The 17,764-nt window shown below is 41.0% G+C and overlaps 1 protein-coding gene across 9 annotated transcripts in view; it reads right to left on the bottom strand.

The window, feature by feature from the left end:
• The window catches only part of RBMS3 (RNA binding motif single stranded interacting protein 3), a 919,857-nt gene that overhangs the window by 80,989 nt on the left and 821,104 nt on the right, over window positions 1-17,764 (bottom strand). For all 9 annotated transcript variants that reach the window (XM_073333380.1, XM_073333379.1, XM_073333377.1 and 6 more), the window contains 2 exons: window positions 17,470-17,576; window positions 2,323-2,369 (listed from right to left, as the gene is read on the bottom strand). In XM_073333380.1, coding sequence (XP_073189481.1) covers window positions 2,323-2,369; window positions 17,470-17,576 — 154 coding nt within the window. The remainder of the gene's footprint in view (window positions 1-2,322; window positions 2,370-17,469; window positions 17,577-17,764) is intronic.

Below are 17,764 nucleotides of genomic sequence, written 5' to 3' on the forward strand. Positions count from 1 at the left end.
GCAGTGCTCCAGCACTTGTTAACCTGGGTCCCTTGAATAGGCCTGCCCAATCTTGCTACGAGCACAAGTATAATGTCTTGCTTTTGCAAGTACTGGAGTATATTCTCAACTTGATGTTCAGACTTTAGCTGCTCATCTCCCATTATTGCTAAAGAATTACACAACAAGAATACTCGTTACCTGAAAAATTGTGCTAAAATACAGTGTGTGATACAGTCCATCATACCTGAACATATTGAATCATATTTGTTCACCAGCCAAATATCAAGGTGCTCCAAACTTAAGCAGGCACAAATCCCATGAGCTAGTTTTTCATTGCACTTACCCATGACAGCAATGCAACAAAATACATACCATCAAATATGCAAGTATGCATGTGAAAAATGATACAGAATTGCATCCATATGAAGTATAGCAACTAATAGATGAATTGTGGGGGAGTTAAAAAGAAATAATTGAATCAAGGGATAGTGATGTTATTAAGGTGACAGTAGAGACATCTTATTTTTATGATATGTCTAGTACCCGAAGATGGAATACCTACTATATAATTCTCTGTGGGTCAACCATGGTTTTCTACATATTAATAAGTGCTTCTGATGACACTTCATTCATTCAGACTATTGCCATGTGAGCATTTTGAGTGAGACTTATATTAATCAAATTGAAAATGTAATGAGCCTCTAGAAAAAAAGAAAGGTCAAGAGCAGGAATCAATTGTTAATATTTGATAAAGCAGCCCTATATTGTTATTTATTTTATATTTTTCAAATAAAAGAACATTTAAAAAAATGAAAAACTGGAATTTTCCATTGGACACTGCATTGCAGAACACATTTTTTTTCCCCAAAAAGCAACCATCTTCAAGCAACTGGGCAATCCAAATGCCTGAATGGTATTGGGTCCTCTGTGATACAAATAATGTGTGGATTTGAAATAACTTTCACTATAACATGACTGAATTTTACAGATCATCATAGAATTAAACATAAAAGGATGTTAGTCACTTTGAGTCAATGAAATTACAATTCCCAGTATGTTCATGTCACTGATACATAGAAATTATTTTTAATTAAAAACCAATTGTTTTGATGATACACTAGTGGATTATGAACTTTGATGATTTTATTTCAAACATGGCCAACAGGGTGCTACCAGCTGAAAAGTGCACAGTACCACAGAGAACAAGTCAGGAAAGAAATGGATTTGTTCAAGAAAGAAAGAGATTTCCACACAGGACCAGAACTAAAAACACCAGAGTTCAAATCAGGGTTCTGAAAAATCTCCCTTTGGGGTCTTGGGTAAGTAACTTTATTGGCCTGCCTTATCATCTTCATCCCCAAAATGAAAATCTACCTTGGAGGGATGCCATTTGTAAAGTTGAGTGAAGTTGAAAAGTGTTAATTATTATCATCGATTTGTTTTCCAATATTTGGAATGTTTGTTTTTAAACATCTAAGCTATGCTCTAAGAAATACTGAAAAACAAAACAAGAGTTTCTAATGTTTCATATCTTTTTCCCTTCATGGGAGACAGATCCAAGATGATAGTCGCTAAAGTGCTTGTATGGAATTTAGTGAGGTCTACCAAGACTCATAAATTTCCCACACTTTTAACTGATGATAATGTAGAATGCAATTATTACAATCAACATCTCTTTGGTTAAGCAGGCACTGTGAAATATTTTAGATGCAAAACACAACCTATTTTAAAACCATCATAATCTAGCTGGAAATTTTAAACCCAACAAATAATAGCAGGTGTTATCAGGTGATCAGATAGTTAATGACTGAAGTAGGCAGGCACATTTCAAAAATTGCACCTTCAATTATTTGTCTCAGGGAGTTGTGGGTGAAAAATGAAGGTGAGCATAGTTTATAAGTCTAGCCTAAATCTCTTTTGCTCAAAAACTTATCTAAGGCTTTGTCTTCAGCCTTTTTATTCAGGCAATGCTGTGACAGCAATCCAGCTAGCAGAAGGAACTCAGATTAAGGAACAATCTTAGTACGCAAACCATGCTGGCATTCTCAATAATTATTTTAACTAAAATGAAGTCAATAAAGGGGAAAAAACAGTGTTTGCCAAATGGAGATGGAAACTATTCGGAAAAGAAACTTCTTGTTTAAGTAGATATTACGCACAACAGAGAATAAAAACAAAAATGGAAACTATGAAATGTACTTGCCATTGCACACCGACATAGCTTATAAAAGGATTATTAGATGAATTTGCTTCTGAATGAGTTTCACTGCAGGAAGAGAAACTGGAAAGAGAGCCCTGCAAATAATTTTTAAAAGGAATTGAACAGCATATGTTACTTACCCATTCTGTATAGCAGCTGTTGGATCATAGGTCAAAGCCATGCCAGCCTGCACATAGTTAGGGGAAAAAAGAGATTTTTACTCTAGCTGTAGACAAAATGGCATTAAACATTCTTTTACAATTCCATTTAACATGCATTCAGTTTTGATGTACAGTGACTTAAGTCCACAAAGAAAGCTAAAATTTCTCACAGTAGTTTGGAAAGTCTGGTTACCTTCCTTGACAGAGATTTCCCCAGCCTATTGGTTGGGCTAGTACTTTTGCTATCCTCTCCCTATACCATTCTAAGCCAAATTGTGCTCTTAATTACACCAGTATAAATCAATAACTCCACTGTGATCAATGGACTTACTCCACAGTTATACTGGTATAACTGAGGGCCAACTTCTGCTACCTCCCAATGAGGCAGGTAGTTCATAAATAAATTCAGACTGGGTATGAAAGAGTTACGCTTAGGAACAGCTACATTTTCTTTCAAAGACCACACCTTCTACGGCCAGATCACTCTATGATTTCTCTGTACTGTCAGCAGCAGTTGTAGTTTGTTGTCTGGGACAAGTAACATTGAATCTCTGCAGTCAAGCAGAAAAGCACAATCAAAAAAACATGCTGATTACTTTATAAAATATTTTAGAGAATGGCTGTCTAAAGAATTTGTTAAAGCACTACACACTGCCTTTCTGCTATCAGTCACTGGGACACATCCAGATGGTAATTACTACAGGATCAGACGGTGACCTATGTGGAATGAGCTGGCAATGTCAAAGCAGCTTCTAGTTAACAACTGTCTACATCACCGTTAGCAAACGTGTCGGCAGGCTCAGCAGAAAAGCCAGGGATGGGACAGAGATGGAGAATGAACTAGCCCCCTCAATCCTCCAGGCGGTACTTTTGTTCAGGGCTGAGGCAGACTGGCAGGACAGTTTGGGAAGCACAAGCTCCTCACCATGTTGTGCCACCACTTGAATCTCCAGAGCTGACAACCCACCGCCTCTCATGACTGCTACATTCATTTTCATTTTTTCTTTAAATAGGGGACATTTATTTTTTAAAAGTTTGTGTGTTTTAAAGTCCTGCACAAGATGTGAGTCTCTGACATGGGAGAGGGAGGATAAGGGAGGGAGGGGAGAAGGTAGATGCTCCCCAGGCTCAGCTGCCCAGCAGACCTTCTTTAAAAGGATTCCAGGGTGTGGAAGATCTCTATGGAAAAGTGGACATAAGCTTATGCTGTAATAACCGTACTGCAAGTTCCACATTGTTGACAGCACAAAGGGCATTGCCAGGTCTTATCTATCTAAATATTTACAAGGAACAACCACTGTTACTATCTGAGCACCTGCCCCATCCCACATGGCTCCCCACAGGGATCAGGAAAGGGGGATGGTGCATAGGCTTAATGAGCCTGAGCCTGGTCCTGCTTCTGTACAGGCAGGGGATGATTCAGGCAGGACTGTGGTGACAACAGAGCACAGAATGTTTGGTTGGAGACAGTTTTCTGAAAGGGTGAGTTAACACAAAAGCAGCACCTTGGTCTACAATGTGACCGGCTGTGTTTTCAGAAACAAAAAAGCATTTATTTTCAAATAAAAGCTTTGAATTCAGAGCATCATACTGCTCCACTAACATGGCACTGTGCAATCTGGAACAGGTTTTTCTTCACTCGAGGTTACAATCAGTTCCGGATGTTGGGGCAAGTTTTTGTTTTGTTTTGTTCGTTGAAAACGTCGCTGTTTCAATGAGATCTATACAAAGTTATGTGGAAGCTGTCCCAGGAGACTAAATCCATGAATATGTGGCTAATATTTTGAAATAAGTGTGAAATAAGTGATGTTTTTTTTTTTTTTCACTTGAGTCATAGCAAAAAATGGCTGAAGAACATTTCTTCAAACTTAATTTAAAAAACCCCATAGTTCGGTTGAGTCCTAAAACTGAAAAATTCAGCCTAAAAAATTGTGAGCATCCGAAATAGTGGTAACTATTCACAACCTTAATTCTCAGAACTACTACCAACTAAAACTCTGTGTGTGTGTGTGTGTGTGCATACATGTCCATCTGTCTGGAATATGAAATCATCATTATTTGGAATCCCTAAATATGTAAATTTTAACAAAATATATGATGGCAGAGACATAACAGATGTTTTGTCGTGTTCAGCATGATCTGTTTAACTCACCCATTGCTTCTCCATTCCTTTATACCATTCCATTCCTTTCTGCTTCCTCTGTGTATCGTATTGTTTAGAATAGTCACATTACCCAGAAGTGGAAAGTTTTCCCAGAACACTGCCAATAACACTTGTATACCAAATGTATTTTGCCTGTGATACATTTTAAAAACTTTTTTTACAGTTGTAAAATTTGTTATCGGTGCTACTTTTTAATATCCCTCTACTAGAGAAGACAACTTAATTAGCATGTACAAGCCCTGCAGGGACAGAAAAAATAGTTCTAACACATTTTTAAACCTCTAAAAATAACTTAAGAGATTTTCTGTAAATCATGGTGTTTTGAAACTTTAATATTCCATGCTACCCCTACTCAAGGCTGCAAACAAATGCTATAAACCCTTGGAAAGGAGGGATCCCAAAGGGTAAGGCAGGAGTTGTTAGATTTGACATGACATATACAACCTTAAAACTGTCTTTGGATCAGAAATTAATATTGTACCTCCAACACCTTGGATCAATGCAATTTGGAGATAAAATTCCAGTATGGGGGGAAAAAAGGAGGAAATATAAAAATGAATAAATATTAAAAAAAAGTCTGTTTGCCAGCTTCTGGGAAGTTAGCGATGTTAAAACCAGTTTCAGTAGAGACTGACTAGCAAACAGAGTGCACCTGAGGCAGGCAAAAGTACATTTATTATGTAGCTATTTTTCCCATGGATATTTAAACAAATTTTTATGGGTCAGATCTTCCGTTGGTACAAACTGCCATAACTTCATGGATCAATCTATCTATCTATCTACCCATCCATCCACCTGCCCCACCACACACAGATACTCCCTTGCATATATGTTACCATCACATTCCTAGCTTCTATGGGTACTACAGATAAGGAATACTGTGAACATTATCTGCTTGAAAAAGCAAATATGTAAAAAGCCAGATTCTGATACCCTTACTCCAGACTGAATAATACAGGGCATACTTGTGCAGTAAGGTGATCAACCTTTTAACTAAAAATTTTTAATGATGACCACTGTACATTTTACTATTACATTTGCAAATGTGAGCGAAAGCTTCATATTAGATAGCCAGACAAGAAAAATACATGCTACAGTGATATATTTTGCCTAGTAGTACACCTAACACAATATCTCTAACATTCTGCACCTCTGAACAGTTTCAAAGAGCTGCCATTTCAAACAACTGCAAAATAGAGAATTGTTTACTTCTTTCCCAGCAAATTGTGTAATTCTTCCCTACAAAATTGTACTGGCCTGAGGCCCAAGAGAGCCAATAATCATCCTGCACCAGTGACAGGTTTACAGTCTGAAGTTTCATGACTCATCAGGGCTAGAAATTGATGAGTAACTATAGCCTACGTGAAAACCATCCATTGTTTTCTCCATAATACAATAACCAGAATATTGAAAACACCAGATAAATTATTTGAGGGATAGCATCAGACTTCCATCCAATGATGATGCACACTGCTGGAAGGATGTTCTCGAGAACAAAGAGATGAAGGCCACATAATTCATGCCTCAATTTTTTCCTGTTCCTCAGCTGTGTGAAGTAGTGAATACTGTCTTCCAAGTTTTCTCATCCCTCACTATTACTTATGTTGCAGTGAGGGGATAGTGTCTCCTTCATTCTACTAGCAGTGGCATTAATGATGAAATACTAACTGAAACCCCAGATAGTTATTTATCAGGTAGTTTTTTTGGTTACTGAATATTTGGACCACAGATTTTCAACACCAGATAGGCCTGATGGTGGGACCATACTTTGCTGTTTATTGATCTTTTTGGTGACTGTGTACTTTTGGGTACCCCAGAATTTCAATATCTAACCAGTTCAAAAATTAAATTAAAATCAAAGGGTAGCATAGGTAATTATTATTGTTAATAATAATAAACAACTTCCTGGGTGACTAGAGAATGAGTAGGCTTAGGATATCACAAACTCCACAGAAGTGAAAAAAGATTCACTGATGGGGGAAGTGATTTTTTATTTAGTCTGTTTAAATCTCTGTTTGTTTTTCTTAACAACTTTTGAATTCAAATGCCTCATGAACAGTTGGAAGAAAGGTCATTATGTTAAAGATTCAACATCCCATCCTCTTCCCTTCAGGGCTAAGAGAGTTCCTAACCCACCTTGCTGGCTCTTCCACTGAAGACCTCCATTGAAACAGAGAAGACAAGACTTAACATTTAGAAGGTAAAAAAACAGAAAAAAAAAACAACAAAAACAATCTAAGAATTCACTACATCTAGTAATTTTGCAGACGACTAGTCTATTAGGATGGCCAGGCATCCAGTTTTAGACCTGAACACCCGGTCGAAAAGGGACCCTGGCAGCTCTGGTCAGCACTGCTGACTGGGATGTTAAACGTCCGGTCGGCGGTGCAGCAGGGCTAAAGCAGGCTGCCTGCCTGCCCTGGCTCTGCGCAGCTCCCCAGAAGCGGCCAGCATGTCTGGCTCCTAAGCACAGGGGCCATCAGGGAAGCTCCGCATGCTGCCCCAGCACCAGCTCTGCAGCTCCCATTGTCCGGGAACCACAGCCAATGGGAGCCAGACATGCCAGCTGCTTGTGGGAGCAGCATGGAAGCAGGGCAGGCAGGAAACCTGCTTTAGCCCTGCTGCGCCGCAGACCGGGAGCTGCCTAGGGGCCAGACATGCCAGCTGCTTGTGGGAGCAGCATGGAAGCAGGGCAGGCAGGAAACCTGCTTTAGCCCTGCTGCGCCGCAGACCGGGAGCTGTCTGAGGTAAGTGCCGCCCAGCCAGAGCCCACTCCCTAAAGCCCCTGCCCCAGTTCGGAACCCCCTCCCACACCCTAACTCCCTCCGAGACCCCGCATCCCAACCCACACCCAAACTCCTTGCCCCAGGTCGGAACCCTGTCCCACACCCAAACTCCCTCCCAGAGCCCGCAGCCCACACTCCCTCCCGCAGTTCAACCCTCTTCCCCAGCCCTGAGCCCCCTCCTGCACCACAACTCCCTACCTCAGCTCTGAGCCCCCTCCTGGAGCCCGCACCCCACACCCCCTCCCACACCTCAACCCCCTACTCCAGCCATGAGCCCCCTCCCACACCCAAATTCCCTCCCGGAGCCCGCACCCCACACTCCCTCCTGCACTTCAACCCTCTACCCCAGCCCTGAGCCCCCTCCCGGAGCCTGCACCCACTCTCGCATCCCAACCCCAGCCCTGAGCCCCCCCCCCCAGAGCTCACACCCCCTCTCACATCCCAACCCCCTACCCCAGCCCTGAGCCCCCTCCCACACCCAAACTCCCTCCTGGAGCCTGCACCCCACACTGCCTCCCACACTTCAACCTCCTGCCCCAGCCATGAGCCCCCTCCAAACCTCTTGGCCCCAGCTCAGAGCCCCCTCCCTGCACCCCAAACCCCTCATCCCTGGCCCCACTCCAGAGCCCACACCCTAGCCAGAGCCTGCACACCCTCCTGCACCTAAACCCCCTGCCCCAGCCCTGAGCCCACTCCTGCACTCCAAATCCCTTGGACCCAGCCCAGAGGCCCCTCCTGAACCCCAAACCCTTCCTCCCCAGCTCCACCCCAGAGCCCACACCCACAGCAGGAGCCCTCACCCCCTCCTGTACCCCAACACCTTGCCCCAGCCCAGAGCCCGCTCACCCTGAACTCCTCATTTCTGGCCCCACTCTGGAGCCTGCACCCTCAGCTGGAGCCCTCACCCCCTCCCGTACCCCAACACCTTGCCCCAGCCCAGAGCCCGCTCACCCTGAACTCCTCATTTCTGGCCCCACTCTGGAGCCTGCACCCTCAGCTGGAGCCCTCACCCCCTCCCGTACCCCAACACCTTGCCCCAGCCCAGAGCCCGCTCACCCTGAACTCCTCATTTCTGGCCCCACTCTGGAGCCTGCACCCTCAGCTGGAGCCCTCACCCCCTTCCACACCCTAACCCCCTGCCCCAGCCCAGTGAAAGTGAGTGAGGGAAAGCAAGCGACGGAGGGAGGGGGGCTGGAGTGAGTGGGGTCAGAGCCTCAGGGATGGGGCGGGGTGAGGGGCAGGGCAAGGGTGTTTGGTTTTGTGCAATTAGAAAGTTGACAACCCTATAGTTTATACTAAAACATCCTGTTATTATTGTTAGTCTGTCCTCTTCTTGCCCATTTATTTTTTGTCTCACCTACCTGTTACATCTCGTCTTTGGCATTTTAAGTTCTTTTGGGTATTTTCTTTATATTTATACAGTGCCTAGCTTGATGGGACCCTGAGTAATTGCTCTTGGTGCTAATACAAATAAATAGCAACAACAATATTAAAACCTTTCAGGTCTTCTGTACATATTATAGCAAAGCTAAATGGGCACAAATAATTTTTTAAATCTTCAGTTCATCTTTACATTTTTTTTGTGGTTGATAACTAGCTATTCCCGAAATAAATATTCTCTCTACCACATATATAGCTGTCAATGGATAATCTGAAAAGTTTATACCAGTGACTATTAAAGGCACAAGGAACATCAGCTCTATAAAAACTAACTAGTTTTGATCCATGGACATTAATCATGAAAAAACACACTCTAATTTTCACTAACTTCACTCTCATTTTAACTACAATGAATTGTGAAACTTCGAAGGCATGCAAGAAAATAGGTATTTGCAATTTTGCAGGTTTTCAAAAGAATGACATTTTAAATATTTTATACGATAGTTTTCTAATGACTGACACCAGAAGATGAACAGATTCTAATGAAACTACTCACTCTGCATCTTTCTTCAGACTTAAAAATCCTTCCTTGAAAAACACACAGGAAATAACAGAAAATTTTGCATGTCTCTGGAGGGCAAGGGTTGGTTTAGAAAGGAAGAAACTTGAACACCCTCATTCAACATTTTACTTTGCTTAATTCCACGGGCACAAAAAATTGTGCTCAGCCTCTTTTCCCTTTGTTATGATTTAAAACATAAATGAGCAAGTTTCCCTCATTAACAAGACCCCTATTTGCATTGTGTATGTAAATTATCATTTGTGACTCACACAAAGAAATTATTATGTTGTGGAATGATTAGTCAAAAAACCGCACAGCTCAAAACCTATGAAATAAGCCAGGTTTATTTTTTCTCGGTAGACTGTTTCTGAACTCTAAGAGCAAGGGCTATATTCTGAACAATATTTTCCTTACACAACACAAATAAAGACCAATGCATGGTAAGGTCTAGCCATTAAATTCTGTGAAACATCCTTAATTTGTAGATTCCAAGGCCAGAAGGAACCATTGTGATCATCCAGTCTGACCTCCTGTATAACACAGGCCATAGAACTCCCCCAAAATAAGTCCCAGAACATAATTTTTTAGGAAAACAGTCAATCTTAATGAGAATCCATCACAACCCTTGGTAAACTGTTCTAGTGGTTAATTACTGTCACAGTTAAAAATATACACCTTATTTCCAGTCTTATTTGTCTAGCTTCAGCTTCCAGCCATTGGATCATGTTACGCCTTTCGCGGCTAGACTGAAGAACCCATTATTAAATGTTTGTTCTCCATGGAGATACTTACAGACTGTAATCAAATCACACTGTAACATTCTCCTTGTTAAGCTATGTAGACTGAGCTCCTTGAGTCTGTGACTATAAGACATGTTTTCTAATCCTTCAGTCATTCTTATGGTTCTTCTCCAAACCCTCTCCAATTTAGCAACATACTTTTTGAGTTGTGGGCACCAGAACTGAACCCAGTATTCCAGCAGTGGTCGCACCAGTGCCAAATATAGAGGAACTCCTACTAGATATTCCCCTGTTTATGCATCCCAGGATCGTGCTAGCTTTTTTTGGCCATAGCATCATACTGGGTTCTCATTTTCAGCTGATTATCCACCATGACCCCAAATGTTTGGGCAACAGTTTCTATAAAAAGCTATACCCTCATATTGTTACCTCCGAGACAGAATTTTCAGTTACAAACTGCCTCCCCCTACTATATAGATCTATCTATCTCTGCATGTGCAAATCTATGGTGACATCTACATTTATCTAATCTATCTACACACACACACACACACACACACCCCCCAGAGGCTACTTATGTGAGTAAGTGTGTGTGTCCATATCTATCTATATAAATATATATTTTATAGATACCCAGATGCCCTGTGCCTCACCAGATCTGGATCCTCCACTCTCCACCCCATCATCTCTCCCACTGGCGTGGGTCCATTGGGTTCTCCAGAGGGCAGCTACTCTAAGTCAGTGGTTCTCAACGAGAGGTACACATACCCCTGGAGGTAATCAGAGGTTTTCCAGGAGTACATCAACTCATCTAGATATTTGCCTAGTTTTTCAACAGCCTACATAAAAAGCATTAGTGAAATCAGTACAAACTAAAATTTTATACAATGACTTGTGTATACTGCTCTATATACTATACACTGAAATGTAAGTACAATATTTATATTTCAATTGATTTATTTTATAATTATACGGTAAAAATGAGAAAGTCAGAAATTTTTCAGTAACACTGTGCTGTGACACTTGTATTTTTATGTCTGATTTTGTAAGCAAATAGTTTTTAAGTGAGGTGACACTTGGGGTACGCAAGACAAATCAGACCCCTGAAGGGGGTACAGTAGTCTGGAAAGGTTGAGAGCTACTGCTCTAGGTATCCTGCTCCTTAAAGTGGGCATCTGCACTGGAGAGTTAGGGCTGTGGAAATATAATGCCTCCTGGAGTTGTATTCATTTCTGTGGGGAATCTCTGAGGAGACAGTGCACTGATGACACCTCTTTCTTCCAGAACCTCCTTTTCTCTACTAAGCACCCTGCCCCCAACTTTCTTCACAGGAAGGATGTGATCTGCATCCATGGGGCCTGATTGGGCCCCTCTTAAATACAGTTTAGTAAACTAACGTTTCTGCTACTACAATTGCCATACTTTTCTTAAAGTGTTTCCGTATCTGCTCCTGATATCTGGCAGGCCTCAAAGCACAAGGATTCTTCTTGCCTTGAGTGCAAATACTCTAACTGAAAACTCTTTTTAAGAAGGAAAAGGGGGCGGGGAACCAACAATCCAAATGAGATTTGTTTAAAATACTGTTTTAATAAAATAAGCTTACTTGGCAGGAAAGTTAACTTGAAAGCATTCTTTCCTTTGATTATTTAAAGCAGTTCTGTGTGAAAAGTTTCACCTTATTAGAAATACTCCTGAATTTGGAAAAGAAGTGGTTTTAAAAAATAAAAATAAAACTCAAGTGTAGACGTGACAACTTTTAAATATACAGCAGGATACAAAACAAACAGGGACATTTCCCAGTGATGCATGCTGGGAGACACTCATTTTAATACACATGTGCTCCCTGTGCAGCTTCAAGTATTGTGAAGAAATGGCTGGCGTATGTCAGAGGTGAAAATATCTTATTTTAAAGCCAAATCAGCAAAAGAGGAAAAGTAGTGATTGGTGAATTGCAAAGGATTTAGAAGTTCAGCGGAGAACCATAGCCAAACAATCTGAAACTCTATTGGGCCTTTAAAGCCAGACTGGAAATCTAAATAGAAAGCTAAATAGCTGGTCTTGTGGCATTTGGTCACTTTCTTTTCTTTTTGCCAGCACCAGGAAATCCTGGGATTAGCAAAAATGAAAAATAAGGGCCATATCATACCTCCCAGATACTCGCAGATCTGTACAATAGAGTGCAGTTGTCTCAGCAAAAAGGCCAAACCTCATGGTCCGAATTCAGGTCTAGAAACATGCATGAAGATAGCTGAGTGGGATCTGGAACCTCACCTTGCAAAGAATCTGTCTAGGTGTTAGTACAGAGATAGACTACGGTAATGTCTGCACTATGGAACTTGTCCTTCATGGCGAGTGGGGAAGGCTTTCAGAGGCTGTCATGAGGAGGTGAGTTCCCAGAAGTGGAGATCCAATGAAACCAAGCTGTCAGGGAGCACAGGAGGACTGGCAGCCTCAGATTCAGCAAAGAGAGAGATCAGTGAATTGACCTGTGTCTCAGGCTACTCGCCTGAGATCCAAGGGAATTTTTAAAAAATTGCAGGACTTCGGGGCTAGACCTCTTACTTTTTTTGCATGGGGCAATCTCTGCCCCAGTGAAAGAATTTACCCCATGACGGTAGAACCACGTGGAGTTTTCCTACCCCCATGAGAGACTCCCAAGGCTTTTTCTACAGGAAGGAAACCTGAGGCTCAAATTTTTAGACTAAGCAAACTTTTGCTTTGAATTCTGAATAAAGTTTCAGGTCAGTTCTTATTTTATTCAAATTGAGCCATTTATTTTGAATCAATTTTAACTGTCTTTTATAGACCCGAATCCAATGATAGTGAAATCATATGTGCTGAGATTTTCAAAAGCACTTATGTTCATTAGGAACTCAATTCCCCGTGACATTAAATGGGATTTGGGCACCCAACTTATTTAGGCATTTTTGAAAATGCCACCTGTAACACCTGACTCTTGTGTTCCTGTGGAAGACTTAAAACACTACTATGTAGATTTTAACTCATTAAGTCAATATATGTTTTTCCCCCTGCCTTCTGTTGCTATGTGTTCCTTGTCTTCTCCCTAGAGGTGCAATTCCTCTTTTTGTTAATTTAAGCTCTTTTTGAAAGAATGCATAGAAAATAGTCCTAATGCCTAACATACATGCACTCCAACACATAAGAAATGTCTTTGGGCATATGGGCTGCATATGTGTGTAGTACTGTGTGTCTGGACAGGTCTGGAAATTATCTCCCAAAGATCAGTCCTACACACTTAGGGTTATGGAGCACAGCTAAGTGCTACCTGTCTCCTGCGAAGCACAAAAAGAAATCTATGCCCGAGTTATAAATGTGCCTGGTACAGACCTCCTCATCGTTTCTAAATTCCTGCTTTTGGTAGAGAGGGGATGGCTGGTACCAGGAACAGCAACTTTGACTGTCCTCTGACTTTACAACACGGGGGGAAATCTCAGTCTCCGAAATGACCTATGTAAATTTTTCTTTCTAAATTGCAATCTAGCACTGAGCAGAACTGTAATGAATGGAAGATCAAAACAAAAAGACAGTTCAAAGAAACGCTTCAGTACAGCTGTGATTTAAAATAAATAAATAAATACATGTTTATTTCATTTCTTGAGAATTTCCCACAAATAGATAATCGTGGCTAAAAGCAAAACATCACTTTGTTAATCTATTGGCTGTTCACAAAAGGCAGTGTAGCCACAGATAACAGGAGCAGCTATCAGTGTAAAGAAAAACAAGCAATGAAAGAATTATCACTGGAAATGCAAATAATTTGTTACACACATCAGGCCAAATTCAGATCGGATGGAGGCATATGGAAAGCCCTGACTTCACTGGAGACATATCTGCTCAATAAACTCTGATTTTCATGAGATTACCCTAATGGTTGATACTTCTGTAAGAAAAAATGATAAATACATATTTAAATCCCCATAAAATCTCCCAGACACATTGAAGTGATTTGTCCATCATGATGAGAAATCCCATGAAATTACAGCAAATGTTACACAGCCATAATTAATATGTTTCTTCTCTCTCTTACCCTCCTTTTAGTGCTGTACGGCCTGGGATGTTTTCAAACCAGAGGGCCTGATTCCCTGCCCATGAATCAGATGCAACTATGCCACAATCAGTGAAGTTACGCTGGTGCAGAACTGGTGTGAGCGAGATGAGAATCAGGCCAGAATCTCACCAAGAATATTTCAAATATTTTTGAATTTCACTGTACATGCTTAAACTTCATCTGTAAACTAGGCCCTAATAACCTCAGTCCTCACATTAGTTACGCAATATCGTATCTTAGTCAAACCATTCAACATGATGAAACTTTTCAAATGCTTCAAACTTAGAGGGGGAGCTAGGAGATTAGAAAGTACTAGGTGAAGGTCTTCTATTCTTCATTGCTTTTAACTTGGCTTTTTGAGAAACCATCTTCATAATAAGAACTGAACCAAAAGTGTTCTGAAGAAACTCCGTCGGGCTCTGTAAAAATTACTCTAAAACCTAGAGGGCCAGCTGCATGCAAACTCAACAGAGTACAAATTAAAGCTCTCCTTTGAGCTCCCTTGATTCTGATGCTTCTGTCTTCCCGGCCCTGCACTGGACTAGAGAAGCTCTAACTTTATGCTGCAATGCAATGGCCACAAGGGGCTGAAAATGCAGCTGGGATCAGTGTGCCATAGTGGTGGTACCCTGAATTACCTCCCCCTTTTCCATAAAGGAAAGCTACAGATTTGAGAATAGAATGGACAGCGAGATAACAATGCAGTTATTCGTTCTTCTTAACTAAATCTCCTGCATTTTTCCCCCTACATCAAAGTATTGCACACAGCTGCCTGTTTCTACTTTGCATACCCAAACTTGAGGCCTTTGACAAAAGTGCTGGTGTCATTTCTCTGGAGTCTGTTCTCCTAAACAATAACCCTCATCTGCATTCAGTATTAACGATGATCCAACCTCAGAGGTTTCAGAGATACAGTTCACATAAGCACCAAGCGTTCAAACGTGTAGCTGAATCATTGCCAAATATATTTTGGTCTGGAAATCATATCTCACAAGATGTGGCCAGGTTGGAGGTATCAAGGGAGTATCGCTGAGATGGCATTTCACTACTTTAGTGGAACCAAGAAAAGCAGAGGTGCAGGAAAGGTTTTAATATCTCATCCCTAATCAAAAGTAGGACACCTGTTCTCTGGGTAATTATTCCTTATTATTCCCTGTCCCTTTTGCCTAAAAATATGATAGTTGTAACAAATATTATTACAGAAGGTATTCAATGTGAGGCTCATAGCATGCAAAACAATTGACCAATGTGTCTTGCTTGCAGGCACAGTATAAAGAGCTAGAAAAATTCCATTACATTTCAAACAATAACATTAACTGCACAAAAGGATTTTGCCTAGCAACTGTGAAAAATGTATGAACACATCAAAGATATAAAATAAACGGCTGACTTCCACTAAAAGATTCAATGCATTATTGTCTCAACTACTTCAGCTAGCAGCCCCTAAAAAGATAGTAAAGTGTTACCAAAGGTCATTAACATCTGCCGAGGATATTTCTATCTGGAAATCTTCTTGCCTTCATTTCTTTATTTTCTTTCCAACTTTGTTTTGCTTCTGTGTACAGGTAACCTAATGGCATCTTTTGAGTGACCCTAGCTTTGTACTGTAGAATAGTACTAAGAACTGCTCTCTTTGGATAAAAGGAAAGGAGGACTTGTGGCACCTTAGAGACTAACCAATTTATTTGAGCATGAGCTTTCGTGAGCTACAGCTCACTTCATCGGATGCATACCGTGGAAACTGCAGCAGACTTTAAATATACACAGAGAATATGAAACTTTTTGAAGCTAACGATTATTAACATATTAAGCAAATCCTATTTGTAAGTCATGAGTGTAACATTGTCCTTAACTTGCCCCATTGTGTCTAACTATTCCAGCAATATGGGATGTGTCATGCACTGAGCTGAAGTAGGCATAATGGTGGCATGTCAATTTTCACTTTCCTTTCTCTTGCTGTTTATTGATTGGAACTTAAGAACGTGTAGAACAGTTGACATAATAGGTTGGAATGGCATCTATTGCATAAATATGAGCACAGGCTGTTTAAAATATGAATTGTTGGCCTAATAGAAATAGTGCCTACCACATAAACCAGTCTTTAGAGACTTTTATGGGATAGTCAAAACCTTCTTGGGCACTCCTTATTGTGTAGATTCTTAACACGATAAAACATTATGTCTCCAAAGGAGACTTCTCTGTTTTTTTGGATTTGTGGCATACCAGACCGTAATGACCCCTTGCAGGCTATTTCAGTCTGTCATGTCAATGTGGCTGCCAGACTGGTGCTCTAAGTCTGCAAGCTAAACGTACTTTTAGGAATTTTTGTTGTAAAAAGGATCAGTGTACAGTAGCCGCCTTGTTAAAGTGAGCAAATCTTTGATTGCTTTCAAGATGCCTTTTTGGTTTGTTTTAGGAGCTCACTTATGGTGCTTCATACTAATGGTCTGAACTTCCTGGACTAGTGGTCTGCAAAGTATCAGCTAACCAAATCAAGCTGGAGTCTAGTTAGAACATAACAACCTGTAAAACTTTTTAACATCCCAGTGATAAACTCCAGGAAGGGGCGGGGAAAGGGGGGGAGAGGAGTCCTTTAGGCATGGAAGAACTTCACTCTAGCAGCTATACCAATTCCCAAGATTGCATTACCATCAGATTTACTTCACTGATTCAAATGGCTTCATCTCATAACAACATTCAAGAGGAATAAACAAACACTTGAAGGGCCAAACAAACATCATTCTTGTTTGGTACACCAATGGAGTTGCTTTGGGTACATGCACATGGAAAAGGAGTTCCAGTTTGTTGAACATTTACAGCAATGAAAGGAAGCAACTGTTAAATTATCATCTCCCCATACCCAAAATGGAAACTGGTAACTTCCTTGTCTGTCAACTGAACAAAGAGCCCAAACTCAGACCTGCTGTGGAACCTTCTTTCATTAGATATGAATTGGGTGCAAGTGTATTTTTCAATTTGTATAAGCAATACACTCTCCATGCCTGACCTTAAAAAAAAGAGCACCATGAAGACTGGTAATAGCTTTGCCACTGGGTGCTATTTTACAACTATATATCGTAACGTAAGAAGTTATCACTGCATTGCTAATTTTAGCTGTACATGCTCTCATCTGCATGACTGCTACATTGCAGAACTATCCAGGGTTGGTGGTGCATCTGTACATATCCACTGAGGTCAAGTCTGGGAACAGACTGCAAGCTCACTGTATGGCAACGCTGAGGTCAATTACACCTCTCCATTCTGTAACTTTACACTTGACACATTAACATAAAAGTCTTGCTCTATCCCTCTCTTTTTGAAGCCATTTTGTTTTGCATGGAACCTGATTTGATCAAGGCCCTGAAAGCCAGACCCATAGGTTCTCCTCCCAAATGGCTGAATAATGATTGCTGAGTGCCACTCACCTCTCCGTCTCTTGGCCACGGCCTTCCGTTCTGTGTGTATTTGCTTTGATTCTGTCGCTTCTTTTGTCCTCCGTCAGCAAATTTGCAGAGCAAAGGCTCAGTGGGGGCTGTAAAGACAAGAAACCCAGTCTATATTAGCAACCCCCCAAAGAAAGTGATTATACTAGCAACAGTAATGCTTTGTAATACTGGTCTTTTGAAGTAAAATCTTGCCTTCTGCAGATATTTTTTGCATCTTTTAGCCTTGGCTCCACTGGCAGCTGTTCTTACTAACTTAGCTTAAAAAAATACACTG

Source organism: Lepidochelys kempii, chromosome 2 (genome assembly GCF_965140265.1).
Source record: "Lepidochelys kempii isolate rLepKem1 chromosome 2, rLepKem1.hap2, whole genome shotgun sequence".
Taxonomy (NCBI): Eukaryota; Metazoa; Chordata; order Testudines; family Cheloniidae; genus Lepidochelys; species Lepidochelys kempii.